The sequence below is a fragment of the Typopeltis vanoorti genome, chromosome 6 (genome assembly GCF_054136105.1).
Source record: "Typopeltis vanoorti isolate ZY-2024b chromosome 6, IOZ_Tvanoo_1.0, whole genome shotgun sequence".
Lineage (NCBI taxonomy): Eukaryota > Metazoa > Arthropoda > Arachnida > Uropygi > Thelyphonidae > Typopeltis > Typopeltis vanoorti.
This window is the reverse complement of record NC_143554.1, coordinates 56,898,103-56,924,682: the sequence shown is the minus strand read 5'-3', so window position 1 is coordinate 56,924,682 and position 26,580 is coordinate 56,898,103. Positions and strand designations below refer to the sequence as shown.

The window sequence follows — 26,580 nt, the reverse complement described above, 5'->3', positions numbered from 1 at the left end:
CCGGAACCACCAACATCCGTTTATTGGTAAATACATCATTTTGGCCTACTTGATTGGCCTCAGTAACTATTTTCATGACCTTACTCCATCTTACAGGTCCTCTTCGTGGACCTGTAAGATGGAGGTACCGATCCCACGATTCACTCTTAATTGCGTTGTCATTACCTCCATGTCTTTTGTCATTGAGGTAATCCAAGTTAACCGAATTAAATATTACCCATACAATGATGTCTTATATTTTTCTGTCGACCCCCCCCCCCCCCCCAATTGATCCCTAACAATGTCATATCGACCCCAGGGGGTTGATATGACATTGTTAGGGATTAATTAATTTGACATAATTAGGGATCAATCGACCCCTTTGGCGACCACACTGCTTTAATGTATGGGATAGCTATGGTTTTATTGTAATCTATATTCTTTTTTGATGAAGTTTTATGAAGAACTTTATTAATAGTATTTTTGTTATAGCCATTATTTATAAATGTAGTGCTAATAATCTTTAATTCTTGTTTAAAAGCTTGTTCATTATAGCAAATTGTTATAGCTCTGCTTTTAAGGGTGTTAATGACTCCAAATTTTTGCAAAGGGTGGTGATATGAGTTAGCATCTATATATTTGCCAGTATGTGTCGGTTTGCAGTAAACCGCGAAGGATAGCTGCCTGAAGAAAGATGTGTGACCAGTGTATCCAGGAACAGGAGCGAGTTCTGATTTTCAATTTCAGTAGTAAATTGTATGCGCTCATGTTTGTTCAGGTGTGGCTAAGGGATGTGTTTAAAGTTTGTCGACCATGTGGCCAGATAATGAAAACATTATCAACGTATCTAAGCCACACTGTAGGTTTTAGAGTAAAGGAATCAAGTGCACTTTTGCTCAAAAGCTTCCATATAAAACTTAGCAATTGGTGGGGGAGGGGGGGGGGGTAAAATTTGTAGGTGAAATTTATTTTGCCACACGAAGTAACCGGAACATAGTACGGAACAATGGACAAAGAGGGCCATAATGTCGGGTGGAAATTTGTTCAGTAAGAGAAGAATTGTTTTAAATTTCTACATATTTTACCCCCCCCCCCCCAATTGCTAAGTTTTATATGGAAGCTTTTGAGCAAAGTGCATTTGATTTCTTTACTCTAAAACCTACAGTGTGGCTTAGATACGTTGACAATGTTTTCGTTATCTGGCCACATGGTCGACAAACTTTAAACACATCCCTTAGCCACCTGAACAAACATGAGTGCATACAATTTACTACTGAAATTGAAAATCAGAACTCGCTCCTGTTCCTGGATACACTGGTCACAAGTCTTCCTTCAGGCAGCCTATCCTCGTGGTTTACTGCAAACCAATACATATCACCACCCTTTGCAAAAATTTGGAGTCATTAACATCTGCTAAAAGCAGAGCTATAACAATTTGCTCTAATGAACAAGCTTTTAAAAAGGAATTAAAGATTATTAGTTACATTTATAAATAATGGCTATAATAAAAATACTATTAATAAAGTTCTTCATAAAACTTGATCAAAAAAGAATATAGATTACAGTAAAACCATAGCCATCCCATACATTAAAGGGTTATCAGAAAAAATCAATAAACATTATAATCTTATAATTCACATCAATAAATATTATAACATTATAATTACACCATTATAATCTCAATGCCACTTTTAAGACCTATAAAATTAAAAAACATATTCAACTCCTCTAAGGACCCCTTCCTCCCATTGGCACATCCTGGAGTTTATTGCATCTACTGCACCTGTAACTTACCTTATATTAGTGAAACTGGACTTCAATCCCTATACGTCAAAAAGAACACTAAAGACACATTATAACAATAACTATAACAATTTTGGTGAGGCAGGTCTCTCAGATCATGTTCTTAATACCCTACACCAAATTGATTGGAAAAGTACCTGCTCTTTACATTATAAAAAAACCTGGTATGAACGAAAATTTAAAGAAGTCTGTGAAATTCTGATTAACCACCATAATCTCAACAGTAATGGTGGCATAAAAATTCCAAGAATTTGGATGGCACATATTCAGCCTACTTAGTTTCCAGCATACCTTGACTTTAGGACTTTAAGCAATTTTCAGCTTTCTTTGGAAACTATTCCATACCAGTTGGTTGGATTTATACGTATACTTACATAGTTTTATATATATATATATATATATATATATATATATATATATACAGGGTGTTCGGGATAAATTTGACAGTTTCGTAAGGAAAAAGAAAATCTTCTTTGTATCTGACAAAAAAAATTACAGGCAGAGTTAATTACAATACTATCAACAAGATTTACTCAAAATAACCACCATTAGCATCGATCACAGCTTCAATTCTGCTTCGGAACCTCGAACAAGCTGATGCTACAGTCTACCTGGGAAGGGCCGCAAAAACTGTTTTAATTTTATCCATTAACTGGGCTTTTGTATTACTGGAAGTGCGATTGGTGTCTTTTTCAACTGCGCCCCATACAAAATAATCCATGGGGTTAAGGTCTGGGGAGTTTGGAGGCCAAACATTTGGACTGGTGAAGTCGTAGAAATTTTCAGACAACCATTTTTGACTTTTCCCAGAGGTGTGGCAAGGGGCCGAATCCTGCTGCCATACATACGGCCTACCATTGGCTACCCTTGTTATCCAGGGCTTGACTACAGTTAGCAACTCCACGAACAAAGCCCGAATTCCAATGCCAGGGTTCTTCAACACCTGTTCCTGCAGATTTGCGAGGAATTCTGCTGTACGAACGCAATCAGATCGTCTGCTAGGGATCTTTCTTCTTGCTACATCCTCGTAGTCACCATTGCAAGTCTCTAGTTCATGCCTGATTGTTTTTACTGTATTCAGGGAGCATTGGGCAGCAGTCGTAATATCCTTATTTTGATGGCGGGCACGAATCATCATGATACAAGTTATTCTCTTCCATGATTCAGGTGGGTTCCAGCTATCCATCCTTTCTGACATCTTGTATATGAATGAAGAAGGGTCCAAACTTTTAAATGAAGAGAAGTGTGTGTTAATACATGTAACTTACGGAAAAATATAATTAATTATAAATATGTCAAATTTATCCCGAACACCCTGTATATATATATATATATATATATATATAAACATGTTGCTCTCCAGCCCAATTTAATTTTGTAACCTAATAGATGATAATAATAATAATAATAGGACTAGCTTTGATGCAGTAAAGTTTTTTTTTTCACCAGAGATCAGGTCAATAATTGTTGTAACAGTTGGTCAGTAACTTTAGCAAACCATGATCAGGGATATCAAACTCGTTTACTTCCAATAGCCAAATTAAGAATTATACATCAAACCGCAGGCTGCAACAGAAATAATATCTTGAAATAAAGAGGAAACAGATTTTTTAATATTAAGATTAGAGTGTTACAGAAATACATAAAAGTTTGTATATTTAAATAAAATTATACATATCATTTTTTTTTGAAGAAACTTGACAATGTTTTTCATTAACGAAACCTTCAAAATTTGGTTGAAACTACTAATAATGGCAAATACCTGTTGGATTTCTGCTCAGGACATGGGACTGGTTATTACTAACACCATGTTCCAACATAAAAATGTGCACAAATTCACATGGAGAGAAGAGGCAAGGAATAAGAAAAGTCTCATTGAATGATATTTTCTCCCTGGTGCAGGACACCAGAGTGTACAGAGGATTTGAAATTGGAAGTGATCACTATTTGGTCTTGAGCAGGATAAATTGAATTTCATATTGAAAAGAATAACATGTAAGAAAGTTTTAAAGCAAATAAAAGTTGAGCAGCTGTCACATGTGAACTGTAGATGAAAATACACAAAGATTATTGAAATAAAAATGAAAGAGTTTAAGAAGAGGAACCAAACCTTGGAGATTCAGTGGCAACCTTGAAGAAAACCCTGAATGATTCGGCCAGAGAGGCATGTGGTGCGGTTGTCTGCTAGAATAGAAAAATTAGAACTCCATGGTGGACATAGGAAGTAAAAGAGGCAGTGACAGTAAAGAAGAACGCATATCAAAAATTCCTGGCAAATAAGTCAGCTTGTGTTCTTAGAGAATACAGAGACAAATGTAAGAAAGCTAAACACTGTGTAAACTAGCTAAACAAAAGTCATAGGAAGACTTTGGCAAAAACATAGAAAATAAATATCAAGAAGGTGGCAAAATATTCTGGAGGTTGTTGAGGAAGCTCAGAAATGGAGGAAAATGTGCTGTAAAAGGAGTTAGAGATGATGAAGGTGACATGAAAACAGGAAAAAAAGATATCCTTGAAGTATGGAGTAATTACTTCAAAAAATTGCTAAATGAAACAAGGTGATAGCACAGTGGTAAAAAACACTTAACAGGCATACAGTCAGGAATACATATACATACTTGAAGTAGAAAAAGCCATCAAAGGCTTGAAATGTAGAAAGGCAGCAGGAGTAGATGATATTCGACCAGAAATGCTTAAGTATGGTGGTATAAAAGTCTTACAGTGGCTGCACTGCATGGTTCAGAAGGCGTGGACAGAAGGACGAATTCCCGATGATTGGAGTAGAGCTCTCATACTACCCATATATAAAAAGGGAAATAAAACGGAATGTGAGAATTACAGAGGTATTTCCCTACTGAGTGTTCCTGGTAAGATTTATGTTAGTATTCCTGAGAAATGGTTGAGAAGAATTGTGGAAGAAAAACTTGGTGAAGAACAAGCTGGATTCATGCCAAATAGAGGCTGTCAGGATCAGATTTTCACTTTACGACAAATAGTTGAGAAATCATGGGAATATAACAAAGATCTGTATTTAAGTTTTGTCAGTCTGGAAAAGGCATATGACAAGGTACCAAGAGAGAAGCTATTCAATATGTTACATTTATATGGTGTCAATGGGGCATTATATGAAGCAATACTTAGACTTTATTTGAGTTGTAAGTCAGTAGTGAGAATTGAAGGAAGTACAGGAAGATGGTTTAATGTTAAATCTGGTGTGAGACAAGGATGTACATTATCCTCTCTGTTATTCATTATCTGTATGGATCACATTATGAAGGAAAGTTGTATTAAACATGATATCAGAATTGGAGATGTTAATGTCAGCTCTTTGCTTTATATGGACGATGTTATACTTCTAAATAAATCCGCTACAAGTTTGCAAGATTCCCTGACTAAATTGAATAACTGTTGTAATATATACGGTATGAAGGGCAGTATTAAAAAGATAAAGACAATGAAAATAGGCAGAATCATTGAAAATGTCAACTGTGTTGTGAACGTTGAACCTGTGGAACAAGTAAAACATTTCAGGTACGTACTTAGGCACGATTTTTAGGGAAGATGTTAAATGAAATATGGAAATAGACAACAGAATCAACAAAGCTGGTATGGTAGGAAGTCAATTGAATACATTCATATGGAATAAGAGAGAAATTAGTTAGAACGCTAAATTAGCTGTATACAAGACAGTGTTCAAACCACTTTTAACTTATTGATCTGAGAGCTGGTTCAGAAGGAAAGCACTTAACCAAAGACCAGATACTGCAGATATGAGAGTCCTGAGAAAGATTAGGGGCATGAACAGATGGCATCAATGGCAATATCATATTAAAAAGGAGGATATTAGGAAAGAACTTGACATTGTCAGCATCCAGGAATGCGTTAGCAGAGCTAATCTCAGGTGGTATGGTCACTTAAACAGAATGGGCGAGGAAAGATTAGCAAAACAAGTGTTCTCTGCCAGGTTGGCAGGAAAACGACCCAGAGGAAGACCAAGATATAGATGGATTGATACGGTACAAAGTGTCTTAGACAATAGAAATATAAGATCTGATAATGTGGAGTCTTGACAAATAACAGACTGATTTGAAGGAAAATTGTAGATAGGAAGTTAGTAATGATGTAAATTTTTCATGTAGTACTATCGGATCCTGTACACCCCTTGAGGATACATGGCAGGAATTTGATGATGATGAAATTCCAACATGCATATATTTTTGTTTCAATACGGAATGACACTGAATTTCAATTAATTCCAACTGTAAATTGTCATCGACAGTTTCAACATCAATCGATAGAGGAGAAGTAAATAGGTGACACTGATGTTCATATTTCTTAAAATCTAAAAATCTTCTTTCGAATTCATTTTCTAATAATTTAATTTGATTAACATGCTCTGAAAATTTCAATTTGGTGATTTTGGTAATAATGATTGACAATTTCAAAATGGGATAAATTTTCTTTTTGAATTTGTTTTTGCCAAAGTAATAATTTCTGTTTGAAAATGTTAATGTTGTCAAATAACATGGTAACTACTTGATCTTTGCCTTGTAGCTTAAGATTAAGTTGACTAAGGTGACTTGTAATGTCAACTGAAAAAGCCATGTCCTTTATCCATTGATCATTTTTTAATATTTCAAATTCATAATTTTTCGATTCTAAAAAAATGGTAATTTCTTCCAGCAATTTGAAGAATCGCTTTAAAACTGTGACTGGAAAGCCATCTAATTTCTGTATAATAAGGTAGATTGCTATATTCACTTTCTACATCTTCTAGAAAGTTACTAAATTGGTGATTTAAGCCCACGTGCACAAATATAATTTACAGTTTTACTGACATTTTTTAGGACATGTCCAATATTTAAAACTTTAGAGTGTAGTCTTTGCTGATGAATAATGCAATGAAATTGTTGAAAATTATTATTACCTTGTTCTTTGTATTTTTCTTTTAAATTTGTAACAACTCCGTTAACAACACCAGTCATGGCAGGAGCACCATCAGTTGCAAGACCAAGTAGCTTTTTTAACGGTAAATTGTATTAATTCAAAACTTCCATAAGGGCGTGAAAAATATCAACTCCAGTGGTTGTATCGTGCATAGGAATTTTTCTAGAAATTCTTCACTTACTTTTTAGTTCATATCACATTTCACAATCGTACATCCTGTACGTTCGTGAATTGCAAGGGAATAGGTCTGAAATGTTGGAATTATTGATTTGAGTTGATTCGATTCCTTAAGTTCCTGGCTATATCATCATTTCTGCTAGCAATGGTATTTCTAGATAAGCTTATATTTTAAAATTTCTTTAATTGATCAACACTTCAACTGTTTTAATAATATATTTGCGAATAAATTCCCCTTCAGTGAATGGTTTAGACTTGCTTGCAATTAAATGTTGATAACAAATAACTGGTTTTTACCATAGCTCTGTTATCTTCAATAGGTTTGGTAAATACACTTTATTGATTTTGAAGTGTCAACTTTAATTCTGACAATTTATCTTCACGAAGTTTCGCAACATATTTGTCATAGTTTTCTTTATGATTTGTATCATAATGCCTTTTAATATTATATTCTTTGCAACCTGCAATAGTTTCTACATATCAGGCATAATTTTTTTTTCCCCTTGAATACAAAAATATTGTAACTCCCATTTTTCTTGAAAACTACAGTGTTCTTCTTCAATTAATTTATTTTTACTCATACTGGTTGAAGATTTTGACATTATTTTTATAAATTGTTTATTAATTATAAAGAAATCACTACACTTTCTTATGACTTGAAAATTGCTAATGGCTAGCCTCCGATTGCTGTGGTCAGCGGATATAGCCGTGTACGTAGACTTGCTCAGTAAAATTCGATAGTTTGGTGTATAAAATAATCTTAAGTGGAAATGTTAATTTTTTTAAATATGGTTATTTAATTCGGTGTTGTCAAAAGTTTAATAACTATATTGGTTAAAAAGTTTGGCGGGCCACATATTATGTGTCGGCTACATGTTTGACATGCCTGACATATATTGTAGTGCAGTTTGTTTCTTTGTATATATTGGTTAAAAAGTTTGGCGGGCCACATATTATGTGTCGGCTACATGTTTGACATGCCTGACATATATTGTAGTGCAGTTTGTTTCTTTGTATATATGTGTATGCTCCAGATGATGATCTTGATATGAAGGTCGAAACGTCAAATGTTCATTTTGGTTTATATTAAACTAAAGTTTTGCTCTAAAACGGTAGTTGTCTCCATAATGTATTCTGATCACCGTGTAAGGCATGACGAAAAGGATTCAAATAGACAACAGTACAAGCAAATTTGGAATGGATGGAAGCCAGCTGGATAAATTTCAGTAGAATAAAAGAGAAATTAGCCAAAACACTAAACTGCAGTATATATAGTATCATGTATACATGATACCATTCAAATTGATTTTGACTTATGGACCTGAGAGATGGAGTAGAATTAAAATGCAATGAGTGAATTGGTGAGATATGTCATTAATCAATTTAATTGTCCTTTTCTGTACAGTGTCAGTTAATTTTAGAGCTCTTAGACGCTCCATCCCAAATGTGAGAACAGTCATTCCATGGTTGAATGGATTTGTATATAGTTAAAATCTGTTTGAAAGAAAAATAACACCTTAAGTGAAAGAAAAATTCTAATTTTTTTGGATGTTGAGGAGGCAGTAATTATAACATGATTTAAGATTTGATGAGAGAGATCTTGGTGTAATCCCATGAGATATCTTATTCTGTGTAGAGATACAATTGTTGTCAAAAGTAAGACTGGAAGACAACAAATTTAAGGATAGTTTAAAGATCAAAGTTTAGGGTAAGTAGAGGTTGTTGTGCTGAGGTCCTGGTGATTTGGGTGGTGCAAGGTTTGTCAAATGTAGTGCACGTTCATCAGTAAAACTGTATTAAATTGGCCATTAACTGGAGTAGATCACTGATCTATAGAAGAAAGAAGGTAAATGAGTAAACAGCCTTGTGGAATCCCAGTATTAGTTGCATAGTTCTAAAATAAGAAAATCGTCCACCATCATGCATAATATATATACATAGTCAGAAAGCTGATTGGATGTACACTATGTGCTTAATACACAGTTCTCTGATCCAGTTGGAGAGGTCAGAGGACCGTGTGTGTTAAGGCTTAATTTCTGGGAGGACATCATGTTGGAGTTTTTTTGGATACACTCCCAGATGGGTAGCAGATGGCCCATCCTTGGGGATGCATAAAAAAAAAAAAAGAAAAAAAAAAAGAAAGATAACCTCTGCACAGCTTTTAAGCCCCATCTGAAACTTGCTATTTTTATCCATTCAGTAAAGATCATATCCCTGCTCTCTTAGTTCTGGTGTATATAAAGTTCCCTGTTCCTGCAAGTTGACATACTTTTTTGTACAGACAGATTCAGCCACCCTCTTTATAGATGAACAAAAAAAAAAAAAATACATCTGCAATCATGACAGGTCAGTTTGGTCTTGTAGACCATGTACTGGACACTCTTATGACCAATGGGGGCAGTTGCAGATTCTAAAAATATAATCTGTAACTGCCCTTAGAAATCAATCGAATTTAAATAAATGTGGATGCAGGAAACTTCTTAAAAAAAAAAAAAAAAAAACTCCTCAGAGTTCCCAATTTACAAGGCATTCTACAGATACACATGGAGGGCATCCCACCTCAATAGGACTAGTGTTATATCCATATGTTTCATTTAGTTGTCTTTATGTACTCCCTGAAGATGCCTCTGTAACTGAGAGAAATATTGGAAGGATTAAAATGGTTTTTAATCCTTTCCCAGTGCTGTTCATACTTCATTAACTACCCAACTGCCTCTGATGTGTATATACATCAAAGTTGCCATCAATGCAAAGTGCATATAAAATTTTTAATACCATTGTTACATTTGATTAGGTCTTTATCAGACCTAATCAAATGTTTTGGAGATATCAAAATCAACTACTTGAGATTCACCAAACTTTTCCATGGTATTTGTCCAAAGATGGGTAACATAAGTTAGCACCCTTGAATGACACTGAAATAACAAATCCATTATTTATTAGTTAGGAGTCTTCAAAGTAGCACATGACTTGAGTGTTGTTTTCATTACTTTAGAGAGAGTTAAGAAACTGGGCAATAATTAGATAGTAAAGATTTACCCCTTCTTAAGAATGGCTTGCATGTGGGTTAACTTCCAGGCTGCAGGATAGATACTAGTGGAATAAGCGTGTAAAAAAGGCAACAGAAGTTACAACCTCTAAACATAAACCTTTCAACAGTTGAAAAATGCCATCAGGACCAGGTGACTTTGGTATCCAGTTTGAATAAGATTCTTCTGATAACTTTCTGGTGAAAGGACAGAGGAAGTGTTGAGTATTTGGAATGGTTGGAAGACATTCGTCATGATTAATTGTTCAAGAATTTGAAAAGTAAGAAGCCTGTAGGTTGGCTTTTCAGTGGGTGATAATCGAATCTCCACAAATATTACTGGGAAATTATGCAACATCCTACATGTCATGAAAAAAAAAAAAAAAAAAAAAGTATTTTCCTCCCCAGTAAGTCATTATTAGTTCCATAAAAATGATTACTGGTGCTGTATCATTGTTTGAAGAATATTTGTGAAGAACATTGTGTGAGAACTATTTCAAGAAGTCAATAGATGATAAAATTAGAGAAAAGAGTAAAAACATTGTTTTTTTTTTTTTTTTTTTTTTTTTTTTTTTTTTTTTTTTTTTTTTTTTTGGAAAATATAACTTGTTACATTAATATGTCACTAGAAGTTGAAATTTTGTTTAGAAAGTTATTTTTATAAAACATTTTGGTAAAATTTACTTGTCATAGGTAAGTTGGGTGAGTGTATTTGTCAAGCCCTGATGAGGACACAAAAAGAACCATTGTAATGTAATGGGTAAGAACGGTGTTGGAGAGAAGTTACTGCCAATAGCTTTGCCAGGAAACCAAAAGGTTATTCGGACAGGATGAAAACTTCTTGCTTTAGCTGTTTGAAAACTAGTTTTTAATGTGTTAATAGTTTTCTTGCAGCTATTCCAGGGTTTGGTATAAACAGTTAAAGAATTTTAGATGTACACCAGTTATCTTCACTTGTATATCTTTTTTTTTTTTTTTTTTTTTTTTATGTTTAAGAACTACATGAGAAAAGACAGACGTTTTTTGCACTGATTAATCAATCTTTTTACAACTAGCACGTATCCATTGGAAACAGAAATTGCACATGACTTTTTTTCTGTGATCCCCAGCTTGCAGCTACTACAGCACTTAATAGCCTTTGATTGCTCTGGACTGGAGAGATCCATTGCTCTGTTACCACCATCTTTGCATGTCATGCTGTAGGCCTAGTTGGATCTTGATACATTGGTGTGGGCACTTGCTCTTGGCTGATATTAAACAGAAAACATTTTTGAAGTGCTCAGAATATGTAAGAATTTGTCTGGAATTGGTCAGCCTCTTGGGACTGACTGCTGTATTTACATTTGGTGTCAAATGTTGTTTAATTTTGGACGGTATATATCAGAACACAGAATTATAAGTAAATAATTATTTATTGACTTATTGTTGATATTTAGCTGGTGTTATAACCAGCATCTTCACAGCACAAATCCACAGTTTGTCACAGTACGAGAGACTACAATACAACAGCATAGTGTAACCAAGGGACTAGTTTAAAAAAACATTGTAGCAACAACACCAAGACCTAAAGTCCTAATTAGGCACCCTCTATCTGGAAAAAAAAAAAAAAGCGAGAGAAAGCAGGTACTAGTTATCTCTTAAGGTGAGTGTTTCCCAAATCTTAGGCAAATTTATACAGCCATATTTGTTGAGATTCGGAATATGTTTCAAGGCTTCTGTTGCTTCTAAGAACAATCTAAGAATCTCAACAAATATGGCTGTATAAATTTGCCTAAGATTTGGGAAACAGTCGTCTTAAGACATAACTAGTACCTGCTTTCTCTTTGTTTTTTTGTTTTTTTAAATAGACGGCCCCTAATTAGGACTTTAGTCTTTGTGTTGTTGTTACAATTTTTTTAAACTAGTCCCTTGGTTACACCATGTTGTTGTAGTCTCGCATACTGTGACAAACTGTTTTTGTGCTCTGAAGATGCTGGTTATAACACCAGCGAAATATCAGCAATAAGTCAATAAATAATTATTTACTTATAATTCTGTGTTCTGATAAATAACGTCAAAATTAAGCAACATTTGCGACGAACACATAAGCCTTTCTACACGTTTGAGGATTCTTCACGGAGACATTATCGTATGCAAGACATGAAAATAAGGTAAGTGGAAGTTAAAATTGGCGTGTCAACTGAGCAGGTTAGCCTTCTTGAAGAGGTGCCGAGACAACAATTTAATACCTTTGTGAAAATTAAAAGCAAGTTCCACTTGGCCAAAGCCCAACGTATTTATAAATGAGCAAATGTAGCGCTATTACGAGAACAGATTAACACCACTCACCTTGAGATCAAAATTAAATTCAGCAATCAACACGCTACATGAACTACTGTGTAATATTTTAAACATGGAACTATGGGAGATCCTAGGCAACATCACCGACGCAACGGCTAGAAAAGAATTCATGAAAGTTAAAAAAACTGGCACCAGAAAAAGTTTGAAATTCTCCAACAATGCAGTGCTACACAATGACCACAATTACAACAAGATCATGTTGTTGTGAATTTATCATCACTCACCTTAACCAAAGAAGTTAGTGCTTTAAGTTAGGGGCACAATTTTGCCGTTACTCCCAAACAAGTTCCAAAAGCCAAAATAATGGCATCCATCGAACGGGGATTATACAACCTGCCTCCAGCAATAGCCAACAACATACATTTAGGTGTGGCCAACATCCTAATCCAGTCTAAGAATTCCACATAAGGAAATAATTGCTCTAAAAGAGTTACATAATAATAATAACCAGATTACTATAACAAAAGCAGACAAAGGGAACGCAACCGTAGTGATGGATACAACAGAATATGAAAACAAAATGCACACGCTTTTACAAGACCAGTCAACATACAAAATTATAGATTGCAATCCCACCAACACACAAAAGAATAAGGTGCATAAATTACTGAAAAAAGTCACTTCCTGGCCTAAAGAAACAGTAAACAAACTAAAGCCCTTCCATGTTAAAACACCCAGGATATATAAAGCACCAAAAATTCACAAACAAGGTACACCCTTACACCCTATTGTAGATAATATAAATAGTCTCACGTACAAACTGGCTAGACATTTAGCTAAGCTACTAGCCACTCTCGCAAACAATTCTCCCAACCTATAAAGTAAATTAGAACACCATACCTTAAAACATTCAGACTTAATGGTGAGCTTTGTTATCACCTTACTATTCACAAATGTACCACTAATTGAAACCCTTAATCTGCTTAAGTCATCCTTTCCTCTTGATATTATTATTATTATTATTACGGGTATCTCCATGGAGTCAGTAGACTCATCGCGGGAGACCCAAGCTAGCAAAACAATATCTGTCATATCTCTTCTTGAATTCATTTACAGATGAAGAGCTCACAACAAAGTCAGGCAATGAATTCCACTCATTCACCACCCTCCAGGCAAAAAACCTTGTTCTGACACCTTTGTTAACCACACTCTTCTTTAATTTCCAGAGATGACCTCTTGTTCTTCCATCACTATCACACAGCTGAAACATTTCCCCTGCATCAATCCTATAAAAACCTTTTAGTAATTTGAATGTTTCTATCATATCCCCTCTTCTTCGCCTATCAACCAATCTCTGCAATCCACAAGCTCTCAATCTATCAATGTAGGGAGCATTTTTTATATCACTCACCAACTTGGTCACTCTTCTCTGAACCCTCTCCACAGCCTCCTCATCTCCAAGGAATCCAGGTGACCAGACCTGAGCACAGTAATCCAAATGTGGAAGTATCAATGCTTTATAAAGGGGAATAATAACCTCTTTATCTCTGGATGTCAGTGTGTTCCTCAACAACCAAGTAATCCTATGTGCAATCTTGGACACCTTAGCAATGTGTCCTCTGAACTTCATCTCCTTATCTACCAATACCCCTAAGTCCCTAGCCTCATCAATCTCTTGGAGTACCTTTCCATCGATGTAGTACACAGCTGGTAATCTTTTAATCCCAAAATGCAAGACTTTACACTTTTCCACATTGAACTGACATCCATTTTCTTTTGCCCATTTTACCAGCTTATTTAAATCCTCCTGCAAACTTTCAACATCAGCTTGATTTTTTATTGCACTACACAACTTTGCATCATCAGCAAACAACTGAATATCTCCCTTTAAGCCGTTTCCTATATCATTTATATACAAATTAAACAACATTGGCCCAAGCACAGAGCCCTGAGGCACACCACTGGTCACCTGCCTCATTCTGGACTCGGCTCCTCCATACACCACCTTATGGTATCTCTCCCTGAGCCATTCTCCTATCCATATCACCAATTTAATATCCATTCCCATCTGCTCCAATTTGCGTAACAGTGTTCTATGGGGGTATCCTGTCAAAAGCCTTAGCAAAATCCAGAAGTACCACTGTGTAGCCAGTTCCTTTGTCCAACTCTGATGTTATTCTATTATGGATAGTTAATAGATTGCTAAGGCAGGATCTACCTTTAACAAAACCATGTTGGCCTCTATAGAGTATCATATCCTGATCCACCCATTCTTGAATTTTGTCTTTAACCAACTTTTCCAATACTTTTACCACTACTCCTGAGATGGTGATTGGTCTGTAATTCAATACTGCAGTTTTAGAGCCACCCTTATGCAAAGGAACCACTTTGCCTAACTTCCACTCCCTAGGGACCATACCAGAGTTCAAACTTAAATTAAATATCCAGGTAAGAGGGGTTGACAATTCATTTGCACATTCACGCAACACCCGAGCTGATATTCCATCTAAGCCTACCGCAGTGTTTGCATTTAAGTTTCGCAATATATTTAATACCTCTGATTCTTTAGCTTCAATTCTCACATTAGGTATTGCTATAGGTATAGAGATATCCTCACTTGGGTGATAGACTTTTGAGAAGTGATCACTCAGTAACTCGACTATTACATCTGATTTTGTCACCTCAATACCATCAGCACCCACTAAGGTTATCCTTCCGAAGTCATTCTTCCTCTTACTTGCCACATAGCGGAAGAACTCTTTGGGATTACCCTTGATCTCTTTGGCTAAGGTCTTCTCATAATCCGATTTAGCTTTTCTTACTATGCTGGTAACCTTCCTAGCTTGAGCCTTGTACTGCTCATGGGTGTCCTGATCGCCCTTCTCCTTGTAAATTCTCCATAACATTTTCTTTTTTTGTAGTTCAAGCTTGATACTACTGCTCATCCATCTAATGCCTGCCTTGTTTGACCTCCTGACCATGGGGACACAATCTGATATTGCTTTCCTCAGATACCCGCTGATTTTATCCCAAGCACTGCTAACATCTTTCCCTTGCAATATGTTCTGCCATGGGATGGCTGCAAGCTCACTCCGAAGCTTGTTATAATTGCCTAACCTGTAGTTTCGTACATACCCCTTCTTAATAGAAAAATCCACAGATTTTGCAACCTCCCAAGTCAATACCACATGATCGCTTTCACCAACTGGAGGTAACGAGGTCACCTTACTTAAGCATATAACCTCTGAACCAATAACCAGGTCCAACACTCTCACACCACGTGTCCCTTCAGTTACGTGCTGTTTCAAGTAATTATCTCGTAGCAGATGTATGAACTCCATTTCCTTTTTGCTACGTGATATTTCCTCCTTCCAATTGATATCACCATAATTAAAATCCCCCATAATAATCACTAAGCCTTCACTCATTGCACTAAGTTGCTGATGCATGAATTCAATATCTCCCCCTGTACTCCCTGGCCTATAGCAACATCCAACTGTATATTTGGTTGCGTTGGTCACTATTTCGCACCAGACTGCCTCAAATGAACTCTCATTCACATGTCTATCATCATGATATACTACTTTCTTTGGCTGCAACACATCAGCTATCATCAACAGTACTCCTCCTCCTGTTCTATCTTCTCTATCCTCCCTGAAAATACTGTACCCATCACATTCAATTCCAGTGACCACATCTTCTGCTGACAGCCAAGTTTCACTAATGCCTACAACTTTTGGTGAGATTTCACTGACTAATGCCAAAAATTCTTCTCTCTTATTTCTAATGCTTCTAGCATTGGTATACAAAAATTGCAGATTCCCTCTAGATCTTGTACCGGCTTTAGAACTGATATATAAGTCACTAACTACCGTAGTCCTATGCCGATTTTTTTCCCCTCTCTTCTGCAATTTATTCTGCCTATAAGGATCAATAAATACACAATCAGTGCTAAAGTTTCTCTCTCTTACACTCAACCTTTTCAATATTAGTTTCCCTGCCCAATAACTTCAACCTGTTCAGAAAACAATAACTTCTTCAATCTCTTATGTCCTTCCATGTTAAGATGCAGTCCATCTCTAGCATACAACTGCCTTTTTCCTTCAAACACACTCCAAACATCAACAAACTCCAGACCTCTTTTTCTGCACATTCTTGCAATCATATCATTCATTATCATTGCTCGTCTACTTAACTCGTAATTGTCAAAACGAGGCAGCACACACACTATTCTCCCATTGACACTTTTCCTCTTCACAATATCTAATAATGTTCTTAAATCTTTTCCTACCCGATTTATACTACCTCTCAGGTCATTCGTACCCACCATAACTATCATCTTGTCTGTTTCATGCCCTCTCTTTATTGCTAAAGCCACTCTTTCTATTGTACCATCAGCCAAGCACTCCTCATGCATACCACTCTCCATACCCTTAATCATAGAATCACCATATATTTTACCACTATTAACTTCATTCAAGTTCACACTCATGGACTCATTCTCTACACTATTCAGCATGACTCTCCCAGCTTCATTACTCAACTCTCTATTACTTACCCCCCCACTCTCACTACATCTCATTTCTTCTTGGCTACTTGTGGTTTTATTATGTTGACTCCCAATCACTCCCATACTATTTATTACTGAATCATTCACCAAAGACTCACCCATATGTAATCCTGTTCTAGTTACTTCAGCTAAAGTAATCTCTATAGTCCTAATTTCTCTGTTTAACACATTAAACTCAGCTTTAACTTCCAGTATCTCCTTACCGATCACTTCCACTTCCTCATGAAGAAGATGAAGGTCATTTTTCATTTTCATAAACTCCCGCCGAAGTTCTTCCGCTACAGTCCCGATGTCAGCTTCCATTCCTAAACGCTCCAGCCTATCCCAACACTTCTCACATACGTTGACATTTTCTTTCTTTTCATTTTGCCAGACCGACCACAGATCCTTCACATTTTTCGGTGCATACATGTAGCAGTTTCCGCAACGCATCCATTGCGAAAAATCTAACGCTGAGCCAGCCTTTCGTGTAGTAGTAGAAGTCCTGCGCGCCGCTGACGTATGTTTCTTGTTGGACGCCATCTTTACACGTTGATATAGTGATACAAACGGCAGTGAAAACACAATATATACACCACAGTTCTAAACAATAATACCACTGAAGGACACTTGTTTCTAACCGATGCACAATTTTAGCACAATTTGTGACAAAAGGCCACACTATATTTAACTTTAAAAACACGTTTTCTAGACTCAAATTTAAATAGTTCATATATTTGAACTATTTAAATTCACAATACATGCAGGATATTTCACATGGAAAGGGAAAATATACAAACAATTAGATTGGCCAGCTATGGGTTCCTCCCTTTCTCTCCCACCTTAACCACCTTCTACATAAAACACCTGGAAAAACTAGTTATCAATATAGCCACTCTCAAACCAACACTTTGGCTATGCTATGTTGATGATGTGCTTGCTATTTGGCCACATGGCCCAGGCACATTAGATACATTCTTAGCACATTTAAATAGCCAACATCCAAAAATCTACTATATAATGGAACTGGAAGCTAATAACTGTCTGCCCTTCCTGGATACACTAATCGCACATCTTCCAGATGGTTCTTTATCATCTTCAGTTTTTAGAAAACCCACATATACAGGGAGATATTTACACAAACAATCACACCATCACCCTTCTCAACAGTATGGTATCTTAAAAACACTAACCCACAGAGTGAGAGTAATCTGTTCCAATGACAACACTCTTGTTGCTGAACTGGCTCACTTATGCCACACCTTCTTGGCCAATAGTTATAATCCCCATAAGATAAACAAAATACTAAATGCTCCTAAGAAACATCTTCCACTATCCATCATGGAGAACTACAACAAAACAGTCACCATCCCATACATTAAAGGCACATTGGAAAAAATATCTAGAATTCTCAATAAACAAACTATGCACAGTACCCTGCTCGTGTGATCAAGCTTACTACAGTCAAACAGGAAGAACTGTGGACATCCGCATCAGTGAACATAAAAGATACATCCGGCACTATTGCTATGGCAAGTCGGGCCTAGCAGACCATGCTTTGGATACACTTGCACACAGGATCAACTGGAAGAAAACAAAAGTACTGCACAGAAGCTCTTACAAGTCAGAGAGATTGTTCATCGAAGCAACATACTCCGTATCTCAACAAATATGGCTGTAAAAATTTGCCTAAGATTTGGATAGAGGGTGTCTAATTAGGACTTTAGTCTGTGTTGTTGCTACAATTTTTTTAAACTAGTTCCTTGATTACACCATGTTGTTTTATTGTAGTCTCGCATACTGTGACAAACTGTGTTTTTGTGCTCTGAAGATGCTGGTTATAACACCAGCGAAATATCAGCAATAAGTCAAATAATTATTTACTTATAATTCTGTGTTCTGATATATATAGTCAAAATTAAGCAACATGTACAACAAACACATAAGCCTTTTTACACATTTGGTGTCAAAGTTTAGAGGAAATAACTTTTAAAATGATGGATACTATGAGAGCTCTACTCCAGTAATCTGGAATTTGATCCTCTAACTACGTCTTCTGAATTATGCATAGTAGTATACCTGTAAAACTTATACCTCCATATTTGAGCATTTCTGGTCAATCATCTACTCCAGCTGCAAGTTTTTAATGGCTTTTTTTTTTTTTACTTGAAGTATTGAATATACTCCTGATTACATTTTTAGGAGTGTTTTCAATCACCATGGTATCACTCTTTAATTAAAAACAAAATTACACAATAACCACAGTAATAAAATTTAATGAAAGTAGAAATATTTTGTACTACAAATAACAGTACATCATCAGCGTGTGTATAAACAACAATCAAGGAGGTGGGAGTAACGGCTGTTCTTCCCACCTCCTTCCATCCCTCTCACCATGCTGACTCCAATAATGCTATCATTGTTGCTTTTATCTGGGACACCTTGGAAAAAATAGCCAGAACTCAAGCTAGCTCATCCACTCTCCCAAGGGTCCTCTACCTCCTTTATCAGTTCCAGGTATTTACAAAGTTCCTTGTTCCTGCATCTTATCTCATTATGGTCAAACTGGAAGATCTGCTAACGTCTGCCCAGAAGAACATAAAAAAAAACACAAATTTGAAAAGACGTTCTTTAGAATCAGCAGCAGATTTAAAAAAAAACTGACCTAATCTTAATAAATATGGTTGTATTAAACTTCCCATGATTTGGGAACTTTAATTCTTAGGCCTCCTGCCTAACACAGCTGAGGCTAGTTAGCTATATGAGGTGCGCTTCTTATTGGACTAATCTTTTCAGTCTAATCTTTTCCATTTATTGTTTGTTCCTATATGTGTTTTTGCAATTTTAATATTGTCATCTCAGTGACTGAGATGAAGATAGAGGCAACAGATTGTCTTTTGCAGATGGTAACAGATGAGATATTTTGTTCATAGTTAAATATGATGGGATTAAATTAATATTACTTTAAAATTTTACCAATAGGTTTAGAGATACCAGAAAGGGATTGGAACTTTGTGATCTGTTGAAGATCCTTAGGTGTTGGAATGTAGTAGTCATTATCTGTTGATGTATATGAGGGTTGTAACCATTTAATTGCATTAAAGTTTTGAATAGCGATAAGTTCTTGTTGTAACCTCGAGGGAGAGGAGCACATGTTATGTGTTCTATTAATTAATGACTTGATAACACCAATTTTTGTTTTTGGTGTGATGAGCAGACTTTTGATGAATGTATCTGCTAGTAAAGGTGTGTATTTGAAAAACACTGGTTGATAAAGTACTGGAGGCTTTGTGAATAAGAAGGATGTCTAAGAATGATCAACCACCAGCATTTTCTTTTTCCATAGTGAAAGATATTGATCCCATGTAGAAAGTGGTAAGTTCATATGAGGACAAACAGCAAAAATATCAAAACCAAAGAAGGTTGGGGATGACTCTTGTATTTGAATATCCTTGATTTTTTCTTGAAAATGTGTGGAATTCTTGATGTATTGTCAAAAGTGAAAGATGTTCAAATACAAGAGTCAACTATGTTAGTCCATTTCGACATTCTCTATTTAGCAACATTCTATTATCTGACAATTAATTTACTATACAATGATTTCCCCTCTTGATGTGAAGATTTTTGAATTTGATACAGGCTGTTCTTGTGGAAAAAGAGTTAATGAATGTCAGTACTATATTGAATTTGTGAAACCTCAAAAGTCTAGTCTGGCACAGAATAGTATTGACATTAAACATATCCTGTGGAATGAAGATGATCATCTCCATAGAAGCAGTTTTAAATGTGAATACCTTTTCGAAGAAAGTTTGAAGCCCTTTTATGTCAGCCTACCTGAATTAAAGTTCTTTGATGTCACGTAAGATTGTTTCATGATGCTGTAGGCAAAGAATTCATTATTTTTTTTATTATTATTAAGAGAGACCTCCAGGGAGTCAGGAACTCTTCAAGGAAGGCCATACTATTTGCACACGCTGTCGTACGTGTTCTTGAATTCATTTATGCTTCTTGCACACACACAACATCTAATGGCAATCCATTCCAATCACATACCACTATGAGAGAAGAATTTACCCATTCTTGACAGCATTCATTCTCAACTTTCAAAGATGCCCTCGCAACATTTCGATACCCTCCATAAAATGAAAATTTTCATTTACTGAAATTTTGTATAACCTTTCAGAAGTTTGTAATTTTCAGTCATGTCATCTCCTCTTTCTCCTGTTTGCTAGTGTCTGCAACCTACAAATTCTCAGGTCTGTCCTCATAATCAGTATTCCACAACCCGATATCGTTTTTCACACTCTCCTTTGCACTCTCTCTCCACTGTATCAAGAATCACAATGGAAACCAGATCAGACCTGCACACAATACTTCAGGTGAGTTCTTATTAAGGCATTACAAACAGGCAAAATGACATCCTTATTTTTACATGTCAAGGTTCATTTCAGCATTGCAATTATCTTTTGAATTGTATTTGGAATCTTTGCTACATGGCCCCTGAACTTCAACTTGCTATCTACTAACACTCCAAAATCTCCCTAGTCTGACCAATTTCTTCTAGCATAATCCCACCAATATAATACAACATTAGATATCTGATCACACCAAAGTGAATGACCTTACATTTATTAACATTGAATTGATATCCATTTTCACATGCCCACAATTCCTGCCTATTCAAATCATTCTGCAAGTAGTGCATATCAGCCACACTCCCAATTATCATACCTATGTTTGCATCATCATCATCATCATATATATATATATATATATATATATATATATATCTTGTATAATCCTTCCCAATGTCATTAAGATTGAATAACAATGGATTAAGGACTAATCCTTGAGATTACACACCACTGGTTGCCTTGAATATTGCAGATTCGTTATACACAACTTTTTGATACCTGTCAGTCGGCCATCCTCTTATCAATAATCCAATCCTATATTCTCCAATTTATGCAACGGTCTTCCATAAAGATACTGTGATACTTGTATTGAATTCAATACAAGTATCACAGTGTATTCTCCCTTGATTAACTCAGTGGTAACATTATTATAGAATGTGAGCAAGTTGCTAAAATGTGACCTTCCCTTAGTGAACCCATACTATTTTTTGCGTAATAGAGATTCTCTGTCAACCCATTTCTGAATGTGAGCCTTAACTAACTTTTCCAAAATCTTCACCACCATTCCTGAGATATCAATCGTTTGATAGTTGGATACATCGGTCTTTATGCCATCCTTGAACAATGGAATTTACTATACATTCTTTTCACTCTTGTGAAATCTTCCCTGTTCTGAGACTCAAATTACTGTATTTGCTGGTGTATAAGATGCACCCCCCTTTTTTGTACACATTTTTTTAGGAAAAAAACTTTATCACTGAATATTCTAATGAATTTACAGTATTTCAAATATAAAGTAATAATTAGGTCTACTTTCAACAAATACCTAATCTAACTAGGAAAGAGTACCCACCTTTTAATCTTCTTTGTCAAAACCCAGAAATTAATCTCCAGAGCTAAATAACAGACACTTGAAACCTCTTCTAAATCAGAATCTGAGTCCTCATACAACAAATTGCCCACTGTACCATCCGGTGCATTACTAATTCCACACTTCTTAAATGATTTAACCACTGTCTCAGTTTTCACAGCATCCCATGAAGCTTTGACCAACTTACAAACTTGCGAAATGCTAGGCCTCTTCTTTCTTCCTGATGGCATAACCTCAAACTTTTGAAGACTGCATCCAGCAGTCTTCTGGATGCAGTGTTCCACTTCTCCTTCATAAATCCCTTAAATGGTTTATTAATACAGACTTCTAAAGTTTGAAGCTGACTAGTTAGACCTCCTGGAATTACAGCTAACTGAGTTTTCATTTCCTTGAGTTTATTTTTAACATTTTCTGTTCTGCGAGTACGAAACTGATCCTATACTAGCAAGGCAGGCTTTTTCAATCGCCTAGACCAAATGTTATCTATCCATAACTGGAATAGTAGAATGTATACCTAACTAAAATAACTGGAATGCTCTCACACACCGCAAAGAAGCAGGAAGAAATCATGCAACTCGGAACAGAGAAAATTTCTAGAAAAATGAAAGTAATAAAAAAATTGAGTATCGGCGTATAAGACGCACCCTGTTTTTCAGACCTATTTTCAAAGAAAAAAAGTGCATCTTATACAGTATATAGCTAGTTCGGCTGAACATGTACTTCATTCGATTTCTCATCCATTTCCCATGTACTCTATTTATTCTTCAAAATCTTGGGACACATTCTGATACTGCATCATTTAAGTATTTTTTAAATACTTCCCACTCACTTTCAATACCTTTCCTATCCAATACTGATACCATGGCACAGAACCCAACATACTTCTCAGAGTATGCTGGGGTTTGTATTCTGGATGACAATGCCACACCACATCATACATGAGCAGTGGAGATACTTCTGGAGACTGAGGATATTAATCTTATCGAGTTGCCAGCACATTCCACAGATCTCAACTCCATAGAACACTTGGAATGCAACTGAGAGATGAAATTCTCCTCCAGTAAACAAACAAGGCCTTATCCTTGCTCTAAAAGAAGAGTGAGTCAGTTTGCTTCAAGAATTCCTGAATCACTCGATGCTAAGCATAGTACATTGTGAGTGCTGCATCGCGGGTCAGGATGGACGTATTCTATACTGAAATATTTCTCTGCATAGTTTTCTGTAAGGACTGTACGTTAATTCTTTACTACGTCCTTAGGAAATTTTGTGACTTTTCTCACAATTTAATTTGTACAATATAATTTATTATTATGCTGGCAATAAATTTATCCATATTTGGCTGTAGTCATGAAACTTTTTCATATATATATAGGTAAAAATGTAGTTCATCCTTAGCTTTTGGACACCAGTGTATATTCACAATTAACTGTTAAATAATTTACAATCTTGTTATTTTTATTTTATTATAGAATATATTAAATATCAAATGGTATCCTATAAATACAAGCTGTATATTTTTATATATTCTGCTATTCTAATACAGTAAAATGCACAAAATAGCATATGAAAAATGTTACATTGTGGTACTTTATCTATCTATATCTTCTTCTTTTCAGCCATTTTCTGTAGACTTCTGGATGAAGGTCTCCTCCAGTTCTTTCCACCTTTCTCTGTTCTTGGCAATGGTTGACCAATTTTCCCCAACAAAATTTGACAATTCATCACTCCACCTTCTTTTGGGAAGTCCTCGGCCTCATTTCACTTCTTTTGGAATCCAGTTCATTAGGATGGTGGTCCACCGCTCATCTTCTCTTCTGGATAGATGTCCGGCCCATTTCCATTTTTGTCACTTATGGTGAAGAATGATGTCAGTGATGAGAGTCTGGCTTCTTATCCAGGTGTTTCGCTTCTTATCTTTTAATGTGATGCCTAGCATCAACCTCTCCATTTTTCTTTGAGTTGTTTTATGTGATGATTGGAAGTATATACTGGTTAAATGTCTTCCTTTTTAAACAGAGTGGGACATCATTGTTTTGAAAAACGCTTTTCAATTTTCTGAATGTACTCCAGGCAAGTTGAACTCTCCTGTTTTCCCCTTTTGGAGTCCACAGTTTAGATCAGTGATGGCGAACCTTTTTACCCAGGTGTGTCAAACGTCTTTTTTTTTTTTTAAATATTTACGTTGTTGATGTGCCACTTGCATACATGCATTATAAACTTAACTACTTAATCATAGATGGTGACTTATACATATCATATTAGGCTATTTATTTAATAGGACATTGATATACAATCTATGAATTCATATTATACAATTAATTTAATAAACTGAAATTACTGATATTAGTTTTTTCATCAGAATACCAATATTTTTCAACATCCAAGGTATGTCACTTGAAACCCTCAAAGGGGGTCAGTGCTGACACACGTGTCATAGGTTCGCCATCACTGGTTTAGATCAATGAGATGACCTCAGTATGTATATGAAGAGACTCTTGCTTACTCTGCTCTTGTTGATTTGAGTCTAGAAGAGGAGTTAACCCATTTATTACTTTTGTGAGAATTTTGTACAGATTAGAGAGAATACTAATTGGTCTGTAGTTCTTTATTTCTTCTTTTTCTCTTTTTTTTAAATAAGTATCAGAGTAGCATTTTTCCAGTTTTCTGATCTCTTCTAGGCATAGATTTAGTGTGTGTGTGTGTGTGTGTGTTTTTTTTTTTTTTAGTATATATAGAAAGTCTTAATGATAATTTTATTAACAGCAAAATAGGAAATTATTAGATCTACAGAATTTTTGTTAATTGTGCTGCAGTTATTTTAAATCAAGTAGTATCTGCACACACTTTTATTAAAAATCATAATGCCATACATGCCATCACTCATTTGGCCAGTGAGAGTGATAAAAACAATATTGTCTGTCTATAACTACAAAGAAATTATATAATTTGAGGTATTGGTTGGATTTATATATAACAATAATTAAGATTTTTTTTTCATTGAATAAATAACTTACTTAGTATAGTTTATATATATATATATATATCAAAAACATGGCACAGTGAAAGTCAGAACTTCTTGTTTTAAACATCCACATGATGCTAGGGATTAAAATGATAATATTTACTGAAAACAGAGAAATCTATATAGTAAAGAAACTACAGTAAATGGAAAATCACACTTTAATACAATAATAGTAAAACAGAATAATGTATTAATGTCTGTAAAATATGAGCCTGATAGTTTAAATGTATATATTTCACTATATATAACTTCAGAAACAGTATTTTAAAAAATGAGTATCATTTCGTGGGGGGGGTGTACAAAATGTATGTAATTGTTTCACTAATAATGGTAATCAGAATCCCAGAACACAGAGGGGTGCAAATTAAGATCTTGATCTTTTCAGACTTATTGGGTTATGTCTAGCCAAAAAAAGAAAGAGTAATGTGCAAAAACTGGAAATATCCATAGTGTAGGCTAAAATTTTTTTTTTTTTTCCCACGTTAAAAAAAAAATCTTAGCCTTTAAAATTTAAGTTACTATAGATTCCCAGTGATTTGCACATTTAAAGAATTAAAATAAAAAATGAAATATTTTATATTTGTAGATATCAAGCACCAGGATCTTTTGATGCATTTTGGGCAGTAAAACCACATAAGGAAAAGCAGTCTATTCATAGGCGAAAGAATTATTCCAAAAATCAATTCTTGCATGCACAGCAGCCCAAGCTGAAACAGCTCCTGCATGATACAGACAAGAAAGCTATAAATGAAGATGAATAGCATAAATTTTAATTCTCTTAAAAACTTGTATATTTGTAAATAAATGTTTATAAGAATGATATTGTTTAAGAGTATTTGTGAATAATTTATTTTTTGACATCTTCACCCCATTTTAGTTCAGTTTTAGTGCCTTTTAGTCTGGTTCTCATTTGACTAATGCACTGAGTTATGTACATGATGTTAGAAAGCCTAAATATATGTTACTTGATCTGCATTATCAATCTGACTTTTACTAAGACAACACTGATTTCATTGATTTGCCTGCTTTTAATAAATTCTATAATTCCTGAACTTGTGGGAATTAGATAATTCATATCAGGATAGAACAGCAATAGTTTGTCCACATTTGATGCAATCTGTAATTCCTACCCTCCTTCTGTTTAGTATGCAGTGTATTCTTTCAGAATGTGAGACATGTTCTCTAATGACACCATATATAAATGATATTTTATTTATCAAAAAATACTTTCTATAGCACATGTATGCTGAGGCAAAAATTGATAGTACCTGATGGTCTTCTTAATGTTTA

General features: G+C 35.2%; 1 protein-coding gene across 3 annotated transcripts in view; it reads left to right on the top strand.

The window, feature by feature from the left end:
* Positions 1-26,110, top strand: part of Rpp25 (ribonuclease P protein subunit Rpp25) — a 148,709-nt gene extending 122,599 nt beyond the window's left edge. For all 3 annotated transcript variants that reach the window (XM_090394839.1, XM_090394838.1, XM_090394840.1), the window contains exon 6: positions 25,877-26,110. In XM_090394839.1, the coding sequence (XP_090250965.1) occupies positions 25,877-26,051 (175 nt within the window). In that variant the 3' untranslated portion in view covers positions 26,052-26,110. The remainder of the gene's footprint in view (positions 1-25,876) is intronic.
* The last annotated feature ends 470 nt before the right edge of the window (positions 26,111-26,580 follow it).